Below are 18823 nucleotides of genomic sequence, written 5' to 3'. Positions count from 1 at the left end.
CAGCCCCGGCCACGCCCAGCGCGGCGCGCCCCGCCGACGGTTGCCCGAGGGCGCGAGTTTGAATTTCCAGGCCCGACCCGGCCGCCGCCGAGCGCGCCTCCCGCTCCCCATTGGCCGGCGGGGGTCACGTGGGCGCGCCGGCGCGCGCCGCCATGTTGGGGAGCGCGGCGCGGCGGCTCGCGCCACCTCCGCCCCCACGGCTCGGCTGCTGCCCGCCTCCCGCCCCCCCTTTCCCCCCGCCCGCCGCGCCGCGCTGCTCCGCCTGCGAGGAAACAAAGTGCTGCGGGCGGGAGACTCGGCGGCGGCGGCGCGCGGACCCTGCTCGGCCCTCCCGGTGCTCCTCACCCCGTGTGTTCCCCGCGCGCGCGCGCGCGTGTGTGAGTGTGTGTGAGTGTGTGTGTGTGCGCGTCCGTGCGTGCGCGTGTTTTCTTACAAAGGGCATTTTACGATTGATTGATTCGCAGCCCTCCCCCTTTGCCCTTTGTGTGGTAACCCCGCTCGCGCCATCCCCGCTGCTTTCCCCTCCCCACGCCGGCCTCTGCGCGAGCGCGGGTCCCCGGCTGGTGCCTTCGGTCCCCGCTGCGCCGCCCGCCGCCTCCCCGGGACCCTCGCGCATCCCGGCTCAGCCCGCGGCCTCCCCGACCCCGCCGTCCCTGCCGATCGCCCCGCCGCCGCCCGCCATGGCGACCGCGACCCCCGTGCAGCCGCGGTCCGGCAGCCGCGCCAGCGCGCCCGCCACGCCGCTGAGCCCCACGCGGCTGTCGCGGCTGCAGGAGAAGGAGGAGCTGCGCGAGCTCAACGACCGGCTGGCGGTGTACATCGACAAGGTGCGCAGCCTGGAGACGGAAAACAGCGCGCTGCAGCTGCAGGTGACGGAGCGGGAGGAGGTGCGTGGCCGCGAGCTCACCGGCCTCAAGGCGCTCTACGAGACCGAGCTGGCCGATGCGCGCCGCGCGCTCGACGACACGGCCCGCGAGCGCGCCAAGCTGCAGATCGAGCTGGGCAAGTTCAAGGCCGAGCACGACCAGCTGTTACTCAAGTGAGTGTGCGCGCCGCGCGGCGGTGTCGGGGGACGCCGCTTCGGGGTCTGCCCCAGGGGGTGAGCGGGGACCCGGGTGCCGCGGTCCTGGGGAAGCGACGGGGCTTCCCGTCTGCGGAAAGGAGAATCTAGCGTTTTTTTTAGCTAGAGGAGTGTTGTTAACGGGACTATCCGCGGGTGGAGGCTGGAGTTGTGGCACCCATGGGGTCGGGGCGCGCATTTGGCGAGGCCGGATACCCTGCAGGAGCCGGCGAAGTGTACGCTGGAGGCCGCAGAGGAAGAAAGCCCCGATTTGGGCCTTGGCCCCCGGCATCCAGCAGGGTTCTCTGGCGCGTGGACCCGGCACGGCAGCCGGGAGGACCCCAGGTGCGGGGAGGAGGCTCCCGGGCGCGCGCTCCAGTGCGCGCCCCGGTTTCCGGCCGGGCGGGAGACAAAGCGTTTGGGGTTTGCTGCGCCGGGATGGCGGGTCTGGGAGGACAGGCTGATCCTCGAGAATGAATGAGCTCTGCGCGGGCTCGGAGGAGGAAGGGGAGGGACCTGTCTCCAGCGTCCGGGTCTCCCGGGGGTGGTTCTCTCTTTGGCGCGCTCATTCTCGGCCCAGTGACATTTTGCAATGCTGGTGCGTCTGCCTTAAGCTGGGAGGGAGGGGTGGGGTCCGATTTGCGCGCCACTGCCGGTCCACGGCACGTTGGGTGTGTGAGCGCCTTAGCTCTCATGGGGAAAACGTGTAGTGACTTTCCGCGAGACAGAGGCTGGCTTGGGTGCTTCTGTGAACGGAATTTCAAAAAAATGGATTTTTGCATGTCATGGCCACCCACTATTCTTCATTCCTTGGACTGCCTGCCCCGTGTCTCAGGCAGCAGTTCCAGCTTTTGCATCTCCTTAATAGAGACAGTTCGCCTCTCCGGTAATGAAGAGACCCCCTCATTCAACGTGTCTGTCGTGCTGACACGTCAGGGCAGGTGACAGTGTTGGATGAATGTGGAGCGTTGTAGTAAAGGAGTGCATGTAATTCATTATTCTACCTAACGGAGTCTGAGTTTCAGTCCAGGGTCAAGGATAAACTCTCCAGACTTGGCTGAGCCTACCTTGATTTTTTGATGAGCGAAATGGCATACTTGTTATCAGTAGGCAACTAGTGTTAGTGTCACCCTTTAAACATTTGCTAAACATGCATCCAGAAGTCATGGTTTCCCTCCCTACTGTCAGTACAAATTTCTGAAGATACCCGATTCTAACTTGTTTATTCCTGGGTGTGTGTGTGTGTATCCTTGTGAATGTCTCTTTCAACCCTCTGTGACTTTTAAGTGAGTCTCTACTCAAAAGGGTTTATAAAAATGTATGTGTACTTAGTAAAAGGAAAATAGTATGTACTAACTTATAATGAAAAATAAAAACATGTTTATGGCCTCTTGATCACATTTAGCCTTTTTCTGTTTATTTTTTGGTATCATTTCATAACCCAAAAATAATAAGCTTATATATCTATTTCTTGGATTTACCAATCTTTGGAATCACCTTTTGAAATAAACTGATATGCTTGTCTTACTCTCCATTATTGGTTGCTGGGGTGGGAAGGTTGGAAGTTGACAGTTAATAGGACCCATCCTATGAACCTGTTCTGGTTTCAGAGATGTTAAATGTGACACTGATTAAATATGTTACATGCCAGTCACTGACACATAGAGACTTAAAAAGAAAATTACTGCCCATAATGTTCTTAGAGTGCAGTGGGGGAGATATTCAGCAAGTAGATACACATTTCATCGGGTTGGAAGCATTTTGATTTTGGGTGCTTTCCAGAAGGTATCCACTGATGATTTTTTCACACAGTAACAAGACTGCCACCTGGCTGACTGTGTGTGCATACGGGTTGTAAAATGCATACCGGTTTCAGAGGGATTAAAAAATTAGGAGATATGTGTATTAGAATCAATGAAGTAATATGTGTGATAATATTGCTAAATAATAACAGATTTCTCAGAGAACGCTAATAAAACAGGCAGAAGGAATGGTGTGGTTAGGAGACCTGTCTGAAGCACTATTAAAATAGTTTTTGAGATGTTAGGTAGTGTGCTGTAATTTTATTTTCTAACCTTTGCAAGTACATTTGTAGTGTTTTTTTCCCAACACGCCATCAGTTGCTCAAAACAATCCACTTTGTTTCATATTTCAACCCCTGCCTTTTTCTTATACAATTTTGCCCCTAAGTAGTGTTTCATTTTTCTTGTTGACTAAAGAAAAAAATTGCTCTCAGCATATCTTCAAACTTTCTGAAGATAACTAACTAGTCATATCATTTCAGTGTGCTATCTTTCCTGGAGTTTTATCTTCCTCCAACATGCTGTGCTGCTGACATCCTAGCAGTTTGCCTAATTTTAGATCCATTTTCCGTCTGCATCATATGTTTACCTTACCACACCTCTTTTTTTTTTTTTTTTTTTGTCATTTTTGGGAGAACATCCTTAAGTAACTTAGAAAAGATGGCAGAAGGTTACCTTTCTGAGACCTGTGTGCCTAAAAATAACTTTGCTTTGTCTTAAACTTGATCGATAGTTGAGCTAAGTATAGAATATAGAATACTGGTTTAACATATTTCTTTACTACTTTGAAAGTTTTGTATTGATCTTAGCATCCAGTGTTGTTGGCAGTTACGTTTATTTTCTTTTATTAATTACCTTTATTTTCCCTCTCTGGAGCTTTGGGAAATTTTCTTTTTAATCTTACTTTTCTGGAATTGTATAATGATGGAACTAGGATGTTATATATCCTAGTTGTAATAGGTCTTTTTTTTTTTCTTTTTAAGATTTATTTATTTATTTATACAAGCACTGGGTACATTCAGAAGCGCGGGAGGGTGAGAGAATTCACCAGAGCAGGAAGCAGAACAGGCAGACTGACTGAAATACACTGCTGAGGGGAGCAGCGGGTGAGGCAGGAGAGGTCTGTGCACCATGTGGGACCCTTGCTGGTGGCCGGGGATTGAACTGGCGCTGCAGAGACTGCGGGCAGCTTTGCAGCCCAGCACTCAACCGCTGCGCCACCGGGGAAGCCCAGTCCTTTTTATTTTATAGGCTTGATTTTAATTTAGCTCTGGGAAACTTTATTCCATAATTTGCCTGTACTCGTTTTCTTTGTTCTTTAGTTTGAAAGTTGAAACCTTTGGTTTCTTGATGTCTCTTATAATTTTCTCTTTCTTTCTGGGAAATTACATAGTTTTCTTCTGTAGCTTAATATTTTAAAGGCAAAAATAATACGGTGCTAGGAAATATTTTTGTACAAATATTTCTCTTATTCAGCTTGTTTCTATTTTAAGGATGCATTTTATTTGTCGAAGGATAACATTTAGAGTTTTCTTGATAAAATTCTTGTCTATTAATTTATGTGTCTCTTTCTCTCCCTGGTCATTGTTCTTTTTGTTTGGCTTGTTGTTGTTTTCTTTTTTCTTACAGATTTTTGTCACACACACGGTGATCCTTGGTTGTTTTTGTTCATAGTACTTGTGAACCTGAAATTTGTAGACTTGTAATCTCCATCCTTGGGCCTGGTTGCTTTGAGGAGGGTGGGTTTGAGGTTGCTGGGTCAAGCCTTTTATTATTCTCATTTCACTCCGTCAACACATTAGTAAGAACACCAGTTGGAAGTTTGAATTTGTGTTTGCATAAAAAATGCATGCAGATGCTGCTGTGCTACTGTAACAGGGTGGTCCCCAGAAAAAGGGGAAGTTTCAAGTTCCCTGTCCCACCCAAAGGAGGGTGGAGCTAAACAAAAGAAAAGAAGCTGGAGAAGAGACTGAGGAAGGAAGGTAGCAGGATGGAGAGGCAGAAGGAGACCTGGAAGAGGTACATGGAGCAGAGAGACACGTGAAGAAACTGCACTTGCCTTTTGGTCGTGGACTGGTTGAAACAGATGTGGGTGAGAGAAGGTGGGGAGGATAACAATGGCAGCTTTTATCTTGATCTTGATCTTGCTCTTTTCCTCCCAGACTTGTCTGGTTGTTTCTGATCCTTTTCTGTGGGTCTCCACTGAAAGGTGCTTTAGGCTTGTGGCTGGCTTTTGGGCCTTGCTCTGAACCAATCCAGTTTGGGTGGACTTTTACCCAGTAGGGGGTGAGTAACTGTGGGTATTTGATTTGAAAACTATATTCTATGTCTTTTCTGTATTGTTTACTAATTGAATTAAAGTTCCTTCCCATTAAAGTCTTGCATATTTTGTGTTGATGTGGCAGATGACAGAACCTATTTAGAGCAGGCAGGTTTGCGGGGCCTGGGGTGTCGCTCTCCCTGAGTGTAACACTACAAACAAGTGTAAGTGGGACACTTGGTTACAATAGCGACAGACGTAGTAAAATACTACAGAAGTAGTATCAAGCATAGTTGCCACTTCCACTTCTTGTGGTTTGGGCAAGTACTTTAACTCTGAGCCTTCATTTCCTTATCTGTGTAGTTGGGATAAGGAGTAAGTAGTTTTCTGAATCTCAGGAAGAGTTAAGCAACTTAGACCTTTTCCTAGCCTGTCATCTACTTGTCTCAGAGTAATGAGTGGTTTTTATCCAAATTAGAGATATGAAAGGATTAGGAGAAATGTAAACATGGTAAATTAATTTCCATTTTCTCTTAGTGTCTTAGTGGAGAAAGGACTGGAGGATTTATGTTTTTTAGTTGTATATTTTTTATTTGCTTTTTTGACTTTATACATGTTTTGGTAATAGAATAAAATTTGGAAAATGTGTATAGGCTAAACAGTGTCAGGGTTATTTCAACATTCACGTTTCTTAGTTTTCAAACCTAAATTAGTAACTGTTACTCTGCTTTAGGGAGTTTTCATTGTATTTGGGACGATTAATTGAAAACCAAAACTTCGCTTGTAAGAAGGATCCACTTATCCTTTTACATCCTGAGTTTGCATTGATAGGAGCAAGTTAACAGTTACCCCAGGCTTTACTATACGAGCTGTCAAAGTGCATGTTAAAATTAATATTCAGAGGAAGAGCTAGAAGGACAAAACTCCCAAAATTGGTGTTAAAAATCTGGGAAGCAGGTCCTAAGTAATTAAACTGTCGTGACACTTCCTTCCCATGCTTTCAAAGGATATTTGGTGGAGCCAGATATCTTTGGGAATTGTTTGTTTAATTAAGGGGATTAGCCTAGGTGATCTTTTGGTGTGTCCGAATTGAAGGAAGTAAACACAGAATGAAAGATAAAGCGCTATAAAAATATGCTTCTGAGTCTTTCTCCTCCAAAGTCTGATATGTTTGCTCTTTAATTGTCCAGATGACATCACCTCTGAATTGTCTGAGTTAGCGAACTTTGAACTTTCATGTCATATCAGGTGTAGTTCATGCACAAGTAGTGAGAATCAGCCTCTGGTGTTAATGGGTGTGTGGAACCTGTCTAACTTGAGGCTCCCAGTTTCTGAGATTTAAGGAAGTTTCCTAGTCAGAATTTTAACTTTTTTTCAATGTTAATCTGTGATAAGGAGTTTTGTATTTTGATGGTTGTGTTTTGTTACATTTGTGGGCTTTTTAACATTTAACTTATTTATTACACAGAATTTTATGTTCATTGTGGAAAGGGAGAAAATAAAGATAGCACACCAAGAAGAAAATAAAAGTCACCCTTGGTTCCACTGTCCAGAAGTAAGAGCTCTGAAGTTTTTCTGTTCACATCCATGTTATTAACAAAGAGTAGGTTTATGATAGTGTAGCCTTTCTTTATGTATAAGTACCGCGCGCTAACCGACTGCGCCACTGGAGCTCCTGTAGCCTTTCTTTATGAAACACTTTTGCGAACATCTTTACACATTACTACACGTACCATCATTTAGCATTTTCTGAAGACATGTAAGTAAACTTTGTTGGCTACTTGTGACCAATAATGTAAAATAATTTACTGGTTTAATGTTAATCATTGGATAGGAAATAAAAATTTTGTCAATTGTGATGCGAGTAGCAGCTGAGAATTCATTTGCTGTTTGGGTCTAACACAGTGCCTGGCAAGCATAGTAAGCCCCCAAATGGTGTTAGCTCCCTTTGTCTCCCTTTGTTTGAGTTGGTTATTCCAAATGATCCAAGACTCCCTTGTAGCAATAAAAGTACATTAATTCTGTCAACCTCATAAATCCCAAACTGCAATTAAGGCAAAAAAAAAAAGGTTAAATTTTAAAGGGACCAAATACATATCTTAGGAAAACCTCATTTATCATCTAGGTTTACACTAAAAATATCAACAGAAACCTAAGATTCGATTTGTGTTTCAGTCATTCTATTCCTTTATACTATAAGCCTTCAAAATTAAAACTAAATTCCTCTAAAATATCTTTAATTCTACTGATGGAAATGTTTATTTCTTATTCACATATTTGTGGGGCAGGAACTATGTGCCGGCACCCTAGATCTCGATACTGGGAATTGAGAGATGGGACACGGGACACTCAGTCCTTATCACATTGTGTGCAAGTGGCTCTCGTCTTATAGGGAAGGCAGAAGACAAGCGTTACAGCATTGTGATACTAAAAATGCCATCCACTAATACTGCATGATGAGTGCAGTATCTCATTAGTTCTGTGGAGAAACTGACTACTGGGCTCATCAGGAGCCTCCTGAAGTTTTGAAAGGACATCTCAGGGGAATCTGGATAGAAAGTGTTGACAGGAAAGTAAGAGTTGACTTTTAAATGGAAAGTGTTAGGAGAGGGCATTGTCCTGAATGGCAAATAGTTCCTTCTTTGTATGTATGTATGTATGTATGTTATGTATGTATGTATGTATGTATCTACCTTCCTCCTTCCCTCTCTCCTTCCTTTTCTTCCTTCTTTTTCTTTCATTCATGGGGAAGGCTTGGATTTTAGGTAATGAGGAGCCTCAAGAAATTCAGGCAGAAGAGACAAGTGAACTCATCATTTTCTCAGTTCTGTGGGGGAGAAAAGTAGAGATAGAAACACTGGTGAAGACACTGGGGGAGTATTGAGGTATAGCCACTGAACTGAGGTATAGGCAGTGGGGAAAGACAGAAAGTAGTTTAAAGAGATGCTGAATGTGGAAATTAGGGAGAATAGTCTAGGACCACCCTGCTTCCAGGCACATGGGTGCCTGGGGACATAGTGTTACTCTCCACAGATTGGTAGAGAAGAACCCTACATAGGCTTAGTGGTGAGTCAGTGCTGTTAGTGAGTTAGTGATATTTGGACTTCCAGGTAGAGATGTCAGCTGGGAATTTTGAATGCTTTTCTGTAGCTCTGAAAAGAGAGTTGGACTGGAGATCCTGTTTTAGGCTAATGGGTAGTCTTTGGGGCTAGAGAGAGAAAAGAAAAGAGGCCAAAGTCAGAGACAGAGAGAACATTCACATCTGAGAACTAGCTAAAGGAAGGAAATCCCACAGTAGAGCTGGTAAGTTACAGAGAGGTAGGAAAAGAGAGTTGTCATTGAACAAGGTTTGTTAAAAAAAAAAAAAAAAACCTGAGGCAAATAAAATTCCAGTAATTTCCAAGAATGTGGTGTTGAGCAAGGTTTGTGAAGGGATGCTAGTGTTGTTTTGGTTTGATAAGGTAGTCATGGGCTTTCGTGTCTAGTATGTCCTTGTTGAATTGTAAGGATGAATTAGTGCTAGTAGAGGGCAGTGTGGTCAGTGTCACTGATTATAATTGAGGAAAAAATGAGTAGAAAGAGAGTGTGGATTTAAAGTAGATAATTACTCAATGTTTATGTAAATTAGGTTGGGGATCAGACCACTTCTTTCTTCAACATTCTACTGAACAAATATTTGCTTAAAACATTTATGTAACTTCTAAAATAAACACTAAAATCCTCATTGTTGGGCCTCCCCGGTGGCCCAGTGGTTGAGTGCTGGGTTGCGAAGCTGCCCGCAGCCTCTGCAGCGCCGGTTCTATCCCCGGCTGCTCCCCGGCCACCGGAGGAGGGTCCCACATGGCGCGCAGACCTCTCCTGCCGCCCGCTGCTCCCCTCAGCAGTGTGCTTCGGTCCTTCTGCCTGCTCTGCTCCCCGCTCTGGTGAATTCTCTCACCCTCCCGCACTTCTGACTGTACCCAGTGCTTGTGTAAATAAATAAATCTTAAAAAAAAAAAAAAATCCTCATTGTTGCTTCATGGTAGCGTGCCCATATAAGTAGGGTGACCATATAAGCATCCAGACAGGAATATTTTGTTTTGTTGGAGCTATGGAAAGCAGCCTTAACCCGCTGCCCATGGGTGTTTTCCCTTCCCCAGCTGCAGGGAGGCCAACTCTGGTCTTGTCTCCTCATAGCCCACAGGCCCACAAGCCTGCCCTGACCTTATCCCTTTTATATCTGATTCCAGGGTCCTAAATGGACCAATCAGTTTTCTGCTCTCCCGCTGTCATTCAACTTGAGATAATTTTTCCCATTAAAAATGGAAATCAAGGTGCTAAGTGGCCCAATCACACACTTGGGATTGAAAAACGTTCCTGTCAGGCTTGTAGTGTGGGGGACCCTGGATAAGGCTATAAGGCAGAGCAAGAGTCACAGCTTGAGTCACACAGCAGCTGGCCTTGGAAGAGAGGATTCAGCAGACGGCCTCAGAAGAGAGAGAAGCCTTGCGCAGACAACCTTCGTGGGATTCAGCAGACTTCTAGACCTTCGTAGACCTTTACAGAGACCCAGCTGCTTCACCTGCCTCCAGCCCTGCCTCTGACATCACTTGCCAGGAGCATCGTCTGGTATCTCAAAGAGCTGTTTGCTCTTGGTGTTTGCCATTAGCTCCCATAGAGCTGTCCACGACCTCTGGCTCTCTGGTACCATCTCTTGGTGCTGTTGAATCTGTTGCTGTCCAGTCTGGTGTCCAGCCCAACCTCCAGATTGTGGCTGCAGGCTGCTGCAGTCACCTCATCTTCTATAAGCAGCCTTTGTTTGAGACTCCTGGACACTGCAGATACCATCTGGGGTGAGACAGCCCAGCCTCTTGTGACCTTAGAAGCTCTTTCCTTCCCCCCCAATCTCTTGTTTGTAAAATAAATCCTGTTGAACCCTAGCCTCTGTGGTCTTGCAGTTGAGTACATGGGTGAGAACCAGCAGTCAGTAGACAGCGACCTGTCCCCTGTTTTTAGTACTGTCTCTTAGTATTGCTTGAGTACTGTGTTAGTATTGCTTGAGTACTGTGTTAGTACTTTTGATTTTTTTTTTTTCATGCATTGTATTTTACTTTAGATCAGTTTTTGGTATTTAAAGTATTTAGTGTATTGTTACGCGTGGTTCTGTAACACCAGTTAGTTCCTGTGACTGGTAAATAGACTGATGATATTATTATAAGTGGAAGTCCTATTAGTGTATATATGATATTTCTTAGGAAGGGGGCGGGGACTAGAATAACTAGAAGAGTTCATAAGGAAAGAAAATCCCCAGCTCTGCTTTCAGCTCTATTTTAAGAAGACTTAGAGTGCCTCCAGCCTCCATCATCTCCCCTATAGAGGTGCATCCCCAGCTTTGCCCTTGCAGCCTGTCTTGTGTTCAAAGCTCTACTTCTGTCTCTTTGGTCTCAATTCCTACAAGCCAGCATGTCTACTCTTGTTTTTCTTCATTTTGAAGTAGCTCTGCTACACTAAACTGCCTGTGTTGTCTTATAAGGTACTAATTACTATTTTATGTTGTTGTTGGTGCTCTAGTTACAAAGCTGCGTAGGTTTTGAGTGGTTTATTTTCAGCCTTTTTTTTTTTTTGCCATTTGCTCTATTATTTTAATGTGTCCATATTAAATGTATTGTAGCAGAAATGCCCATGCTGTATGGACATAATCCCCAGAAGAACTCAATAGTATACTAGGAGGAGGTCTCCTCATGCCACCTTTTGATTGTCTATGAAACCAGTATTCTTCTCTTACTTGTTTTATATAATCACATAGAAAGACTGTAAATAAGTAGCCAAGTCATTTAGAATAACCAAGTTGAGGTTTTCTGTTTATCTTATTAAAGAAAAATCCTTTGGAGTGTTGTGTGCTTTCTCTGGTTGCACTGCATAAGCCTTGACAGCCTGGTTATATAGAATTCTTAATGGTAAATATTACAGCCTCAAGATTTTGAAGGCGTGCGCCACAGGGTACAAGCTTATATTGTTACCGAAAAATACTAATCAGTGAAGAATTTAAAAACTTGTAAGATCTTTTTTGGTCCCATTCTGAAAATTTTATAATATTCACAGTGGTGTGGCTCTTTCGATCCACTGAGCTGGTCATTTGGTAGAAATTTTACTGAATGGGAATTCATGTTCTTTGGTTCTTAGAAATGATTAAATTAGTTTTTGATGGTATTTTTCTTATTATTTTCTGAGACTTCTGTTAAAATGTTGGACCTCTTAAAAATTGATTAGTTTTCTTGCCTGAACTTTTTTCCTTTTTCCTCTGCTAGATGTTTTACCTTCACATTTTTGCAATCCTTTTAATTTCAAATAGCTTTTTATTCTCCTGACATTTCTTTACAGCATCGTGAACTTGTTTAAATTTCACAGATGCAGTAGTTTTCATTACCTTTTCAGAAGTCATAGTTCTCCTTGATAGTTTTGGTGTGCTCTTTGTTCTAGGTTCATTTCTTTTTGTTTAAGTCTTTGTATTAGTGAAAGAAATGGAAACCACTAGATATTTTAAGAAGAAAAGAAAATAATAGGGTTTTTTTTTTAAGAATACTTTTTTTTTAAGATTCATTTATTTTTATACAAGAACTAGAGTACAGGCCAGAGGCGCAGGAGGGTGAGAGGATTCACCAGAGACAGAGTGGAGAACAGAACAGGCAGACGGACTGAAGGACACTGCTAAGGGGAGCAGTGGGCGAGTCAGGAGAGGTCTGTCCCACCATGTGTGTTTCTCCCTGGCTGGCTGGGAATCAAACCTATGCTGCAGAGGCTGCGAACAGCGCTGCGCCACTGGGGAGGCTGATCTGGGGTGTTTGAGCTTAGAAAAATATTTTAGAAGCTCTGGGGGTCATGTTGTAGACAAGCTTGTATGTCTGAGACAACCACTAGAACCACTGAATTAAAAAGAAATGGCATATAGCTACAATTTATAAAGGATCAGGAAGCTACCACAACTGTTGCTTTACCAACAGCTGTCTCTTAATCTTAACACCCAGCAAACTGGATAATGGACATTAAAACACTGAAAAGAAATTTCAGACCAAGATCTTTTATGATTATAACTGAAAATTCCCAGCAAAACACTAGCAAACTAAAACTGCCAACATGGAAAAGGATTACATACCACTACCAACAGGAATCTACCCTAGGAATGTTAGATTGATTAAGTCTATAGTATTGCACACCATCCTAATAGACTGAAAGTCTGTACGGTGATCTCAATAGATGCAAAAAAAAAAAAAAAGCGCGTATTTCAAGGCATACACCATTCTTTCTCAAGATATATACACCCAAATGAGGGGTAAAAAAGGAACTTATTAACCCGATAAAGGGTTTTTGTGTGAAAAAATGTAAGATCTGCTGCTTTCTCCCTAGGTTCAGGAAAAAGGCAAGGCTGTCCACTCTCACCGCTTTTATTCAGTGTTGTACTGAAGCCTCTATCCAAAGCAACTAGGCAAGAAAAAGAAATAGAAACGCATTTAGATTAGACGTAAAACTATTTCTGTTTGCAGATGTCATGCTATCATAAATAGGAAGTCCTAAGGAATCTGAAAAACAAAACAAAAAACCCAAAGCTTTTGAAAACTATTAAACAAGTTCAGCACAGTTGCAAGATACAAGGGCAATATAAAAAACTCAGTTGTATTTCTGTATTCTGGCAAAGAACAACCCAAATATGAAAGTACAAAAACGCCACTTAGAATAGCATCCAAGAGAAGAAATACTTAGGAATAAATTTACGGAAACGGAAGATGTTTGCACAGAAAACTACAATATATTGTTGAAACAAATGAAAGAAGACCTAAATAAGTAGAAAGACATCTTATGTTCATGGGGTGGAAGACTTTAATATTGTTATGCTGGTGCTTCTCCCAGACTGAGTTACAGAGTCAATAATACAATCTATCAAAATCATAGTTATCCCCCACTTTTTTTGCAGAAATTGGCAAACTGACCCTCAAATTCATATGGAAATGCATGACACCAAGAAAAGCGACAACATTCTTGACAAAGAATAAAATTGGAGGACTCACAGTTTGTGGTTTTAAAATTTACACAGCTATAGGAATGTGTGTGGCATTGATGTAATGACAGGATGTTTTCAGGTTTCAGAGACCCTGCTTATCAGCAGAAAAAGGACCGTATGGACCAGGAAATTAGGCCCACTGCACTTCCTTCTCTCATATGGTTTATGGATGCATTAGCTAGAGTGCCTAAAATGTATTCAGAAGCATAGCTGGGATTCTGATTCCGGGAATGTAGGTTTTGATTTTCCAGAGTAGGAAAGCTCTTTAGGAGGGTGGGATATGGATATTGGCTGAATCAATCCAAAGTTTTTCTCGTATATGTGGTGAGTATTGTATGTTCCCTTGTATTCAAGAATGGGATTCTAAACTGATGGGAAGCATCTTTGGGAACTTGAACTAGCTTCATTGTGGGTGAGATGGTGAGATCACTTCATTGGGACACCCACCGTCAGCTTCTTTAAGTCATTTCTCTGGAAGTTTGGCTGCCAAGTGTACTGTAAGCTGAGAGAATAAGAGCTAATGTCAGGATCTGTAAAGATCCACCAACTTTCTCTGCCTTTTTAGTATGGTACTGCTGATGCTGAGATTCTGCTTTACTGCTGAAAGTAAACTTGTCATCTTTTGCCATGGTGAATGAGTGGCCATTGGTCCAAAAGCATGGAAATATGAGTTCTGGGGATATGAGTTCATTTTGATTCTTAAATCAGTTTCCTTTTTTTTTTTTTTTAAGATTTATTTATTTATTTATACAAGAACCGGGTACAGGCCAGATACGTGGGAGGGTGAGAGGATTCACCAGAGACAGAGCAGCAGGGAACAGAACAGGCAGACCGACAAAATATACTGCTGAGGGGAGCAGCGGGCGCAACAGGAGAGGTCTGCTGAGCCATGTGAGACCCTCGCTGGCCTGCCAGTATCGAACCAGTGCTGCAGAGGCTGCGGACAGCTTCGCAGCTTGGCACTTAACCGCCTGCCCCACCAGGGGAGGCCCTAAATCAATTTTCAGCTGGCCTACTTAAGGATACCAGGTCTATCTTGCTACCTATCAACATTGTCCACAGGATAAATCAGGTTATTTCTCAGATTTTCCTGTTTCTAGATTAGAATTCAGTACTCTTGAATTGGGTTGACTAAGTAAGTTGTCACACATCCATCAGCTTTCAACCTCCAAAATTGTTATCATTTCCTCTTAGTTTATTGTGAAACTTTTAGCCTTTGCTGTTTACTTGGGTTTCTGGAAGAGGTAAAAAGTGCAATCATGTTTAATATGACTTTTTTTTTTTTTTGGTGGGACCCTTGCCAGCAGCCGGGGAACGAACCGGCGCTGCAGAGGCTGCGGGCAGCCTCGCAGCCCAGCGCTCAACCGCTGCGCCACCAGGGGAGGCCCTAATATGACAATTTTTACCCAGAAATTAAATCATGTACTCTTGCAGCAGCACTATGTACTTTCTTTTTCTTAAAACTTGTTGAGAAAGTGGCTCACAAGTCTGATTTGTTCATTAAATGGTTTCATATGATTGGCTGATTCCCTTATTAGAGTGGAATCTCTTTATGGGCAGGGTGTGTGTCCTTTTTTTGCCTCCTGTTGTATCACCACAATTCCTAGCACTCTAGGTCTCTCCTGAAGTAACTGTTGACTTAATGATGACCATTTTTGTAGGGAGCTGTTTATTTTTCTTAGGGCTGAACTGTACATAACCCATAGAGGATCAAAATAATTAATGATATAAATAATGGTATTGCTGAATACAACCTAGATTTGAAAAGTGATTTTCTGATGTGAAAATGGCTGTTAGTTTTAAATAATGGGCTTTAAATCAGTCTCATTCTGTTTATATTCTATAAAATGGTCATCATTCCCCTCTGACTCCTTATTCTGATTTATTTTTCTTCAAGTACTGATTACCCCAGTCACTTTTGTACTTATTGTGTACTCTCCCCTAGGTACTCTCCCCACTCTAAAGTCCCTTCCAAAGAGCAGAGAGTTGGTATATTTTCTTCATTATTGGTTTTTGAGCACCCAAGTACATGCATGACATACATAATCACGTCATGAGTATTGGTTGTTTTTTTTCCCCCTAGTCAGTCATTTTTTAATTAGAACTTGGGATATTATAAATGTGCACTCCTTTACTCCTGTGCCTATGTACTGAAGAGTGACTTCCTTTTTTTAAAAAAAAAGATTTATTCATACAAGAACTGGGGTACAGGCCAGAGGTGTGGGGAGGTGAGAGGATTCACCAGAGACAGAGTGAGGAGCAGAACAGGCAGACTGACTGAAATACACTGCTGAAGGGAGCAGCGGGCGAGACAGGAGAGGTCTGCTGCACCATGTGGGTCACCTCCCTAGCTGGGGATTGAACTCATGCTGCAGTGGCTACAAATAGCTTCACAGGTTGCATCCTAACCCCTTGCGCCACCCGGAATGCTCTGAACAGTGACTTCCTTTTGTTCAAAAAAATGGTTGTATGGTCACATTTCAGTCTTAGTATTTTTCCTAATTTTAATCTGATTTCAATTAGGGTTTGCCTGAATCTGATTGGGTTGTTGCTAATTAGTTTGTTGCAGAATGTTAACACAACCAGAAATTATCAATGGCAGTTTCTGAATTTATGCAAAAGCATATTAGTCTTTTTGCTTGTGCTAGAAAAGTGCCTTTTCAATCTAAGTTGTGATCACATGACTTTCTGGAGGTTTTGTATATTAAATTACATTTGTCTTTAACTACAGAGAAGTTTATTATTTTTTCTCTGTAGAAATATTGTGAATCACATCCTTTTGGAAGGGAAGATAATTTAAGTACAGTATTGAAGCTGAAGAATAAATGTTGGTGCTAACTCACATTTAATATGCAGTTTGAATCTATTCTGAAATAGATTAGTTTTAGGATGGAAGGTTTTTACTTGAACACAATACCTTAAATTCAAAGTAAATATATTTTGCTAAAAATGTGGACTCTGGTTAGATAATAAAGGATATGTTGGTTCTGAACTCTGAAGAAAGCCCCAGAAGCTGGATTATTTGATAGTCACTTGAATGACTGTACTAGTGTTGAGTGGGGTTCAGCTGCCTCCAGACAGCTGCCAGAAGACCCTTACAGTAGATGAAAGCACAGAGCCCCACCAGCTGGGTCTGACTGGCCTGGCTCTCCATGCAGAGTGAGCTTGTTTGGAGGGCTTGAGAAGTTCTTTTTGTGGATTTGATTAGAAATAACCATTATGCACAGTGGTTTCTGTGTTTGTATCTGATTGCAGGTGAAAAACCACATCCTTTCCCCCCTTTTAATCCTGTAGTTTTATCTGTTTTTCTAAAAAAGAATAGTTCTGACAAAGCACATCATCAGCATGGCACTCCTTGTTCTCTCATCATCTTCTCATTTCCATTTAGGAGATTACTGTATGTGCTTTAGGGGAAATTCTCAATCCCTAGTTCTTGAGTGTCTGTTCTTATAGAATATGAAGCTAACAATTTATAATTGCTTCTCAGAAATGCTAGGATTGAGCCAAACTACCAGAATTGTATGGTATTTTCCTGTACAATATGAATGGAATTTGAAACTGACTTGAGGGTATCCACTTTTTGTTTCCTTAAGCGATTCTTTTGTCCTGCAACTGGTGAGGCCAATTGTAAAAAATCTGGGTACTTGTATTTCTGGTTGAATATTTCTTGTTTAGTTTTTTTTATGTGTAACTTTAAAAAGTTTAATCTTTGATGCACTTACAGGAAATGACAATAATTTAATGTCCAGACACTAGTTTCTTATACCTTTTTCTAGGTATCTAATTCTAATAATGAAGAGGCCATCTCTGATTTAAGTCTATTACATTGAATTGTTTAATGTAACTCTTTGTACCTGTATTTCTATGAAAATCAAAGAACATGGACAAAGTACTTGGAAAATAATGGCACATGTAAAAGAATTAAACCACATCTGGGCATGTGTATAGATCCTGTCTTGAACATGAACCATTCCTTGTGCTCATGTGTGTTGTGGGTATGTCTTTATTTAAATTGTTATTACCTAGTAATAACATACATTCCCTCAGAGTTTTGTTGAGCATTCACATTTCAGTGATTGTATACTTCGGTGCATTTTTAAAATCTCTGCTTAACTATTGGCGGGGTTAGTCTGGAGTGGGGTGTGTGTACACATATGAAGGGTCTGCAGGGAGCGTGATGGAGTCACTGAAACAGGAAAGGTAGTGCAGAGACCAGAGTTGAAGCAGGCACTGGTTTCCACAGCCAGGTGGTTCAATGCAAAATTAGGGTTGATTCTGTAATAAGTCAATGTCAAAGAGTCAGTGGCTTGAAAAATCAAGCTGAGGAAAGCAGTGAAGTAGGATGTTGCTGGCAATGGGAGGTAGGCAGGAGTAAGTCAGAAAGTAGCAAGTGGAGGCCGAGTTTGTGTTTTTCCTCCAGATCTCAGAAGAAGGTCCCAGACAGTTACTGTTGATAGGTTCTCCTAGGAAAATAGTCTGTACCCTACCTGCCTCAGTCTGTTACTCTTGAATTACTGCTGTAGGAATATGAATGGATCCTTTCTAGTTGGTTAGTTTTTTTAAGGGTCACCTGGATTCTTGATAGTAATTTATGAAATTCACAATTACTTAACATGAAAGATAATTTTATTAGGGCAGGAAATTCTTAGAGTCTCAACTACATTTTATAAAACATTTTCCTTGGAGTTTTGGCCCTTCTATAAACATCTACATCCCCATCCCCATTAAACAATGTTTACTTCTACCACCCCCTCAAGTGTAGTTCTCTGCTAAATATTTAGCAGTGTGCATTTTCCTACCATTTGGGTTGACATGTTGTATTTAAATGAAAACTCAGGAAGGTCTCCTTATATGGAGGTAGGAAAGGAGGTAGGTCAGTAACACTGAACAAATTCAGTTAAGAGATTTAGTAAGAAGAAAAAAATGCCCACTAACCCCCATAGTTTCTGGTGACTTTGGATTCTGAAGTTCTTTTTGTCCCCCAGGGACATTGTCACATGTCACTGTGTGCATAGGTGAGGACTGTAGTCAGCTCACAGGTGCATTTTTAGGATGTCAGTTCTGCAAGTGTCTGCTGGACTTCCTGCACCATATTTCTTGAATAAAAATAATACAGTTAGAAAACTAGGGCAAGATTATGTTTGACATTGATTCAAAAAGAACACCTGTACCCCTATGTTTATTGCAGCACTATTTACAATAGGTAAAACCTGGAAACAGTCCAAATGCCCAAAAATAGATGACTGGCTCAAGAAGATGTGGTATATATACACAATGGAATATTATTCAGTAGTCAGAAAAGATAAACTCATGCCATTTGCAGCAATGTGGATGGAGCTAGAAGAAATTATGCTCAGTGAAATAAGCCAGAAGGAAAAAAAAAAATTGGGCTGTTTCACTTATAACAGGAATATAGGGAAACCGAATAAGACAGTGTAAAAAAATAACAGTACAAAACACAGCAAAGCAAAAACAGACAATTATAAATTAGAGACATACTGCAGGGGAGGAGCACAGGGGACTGTGGTGATGGCGCACGGGTGCATTGGTGAAGGAAAATCTGGGGGCCACACTTGAGGGGGTGGGGGTAGTAAATATTGTTTAAGAATGAACAATGATGTAAAAAAAAAATCAAAAGATGTTTGAGATGTTAACTCATTTTGTGA

General features: G+C 42.4%; 1 protein-coding gene across 1 annotated transcript in view; it reads left to right on the top strand.

Moving 5' to 3' along the window:
- Nucleotides 1-243: 243 nt before the first annotated feature.
- Nucleotides 244-18823, top strand: part of LMNB1 (lamin B1) — a 43383-nt gene continuing 24803 nt past the window's right edge. Inside the window, exon 1 of the mRNA XM_037509430.1 lies at nucleotides 244-1039. Coding sequence (XP_037365327.1) covers nucleotides 681-1039 — 359 coding nt within the window. The 5' untranslated portion in view covers nucleotides 244-680. The remainder of the gene's footprint in view (nucleotides 1040-18823) is intronic.

The sequence above is a fragment of the Talpa occidentalis genome, unplaced genomic scaffold (genome assembly GCF_014898055.3).
Source record: "Talpa occidentalis isolate TD23 unplaced genomic scaffold, MPIMG_talOcc4v2.1 talOcc4.13, whole genome shotgun sequence".
Taxonomy (NCBI): Eukaryota; Metazoa; Chordata; class Mammalia; order Eulipotyphla; family Talpidae; genus Talpa; species Talpa occidentalis.
Note: the sequence above shows the minus strand (reverse complement) of the source record. Positions and strands in the feature narration are given on the sequence as shown.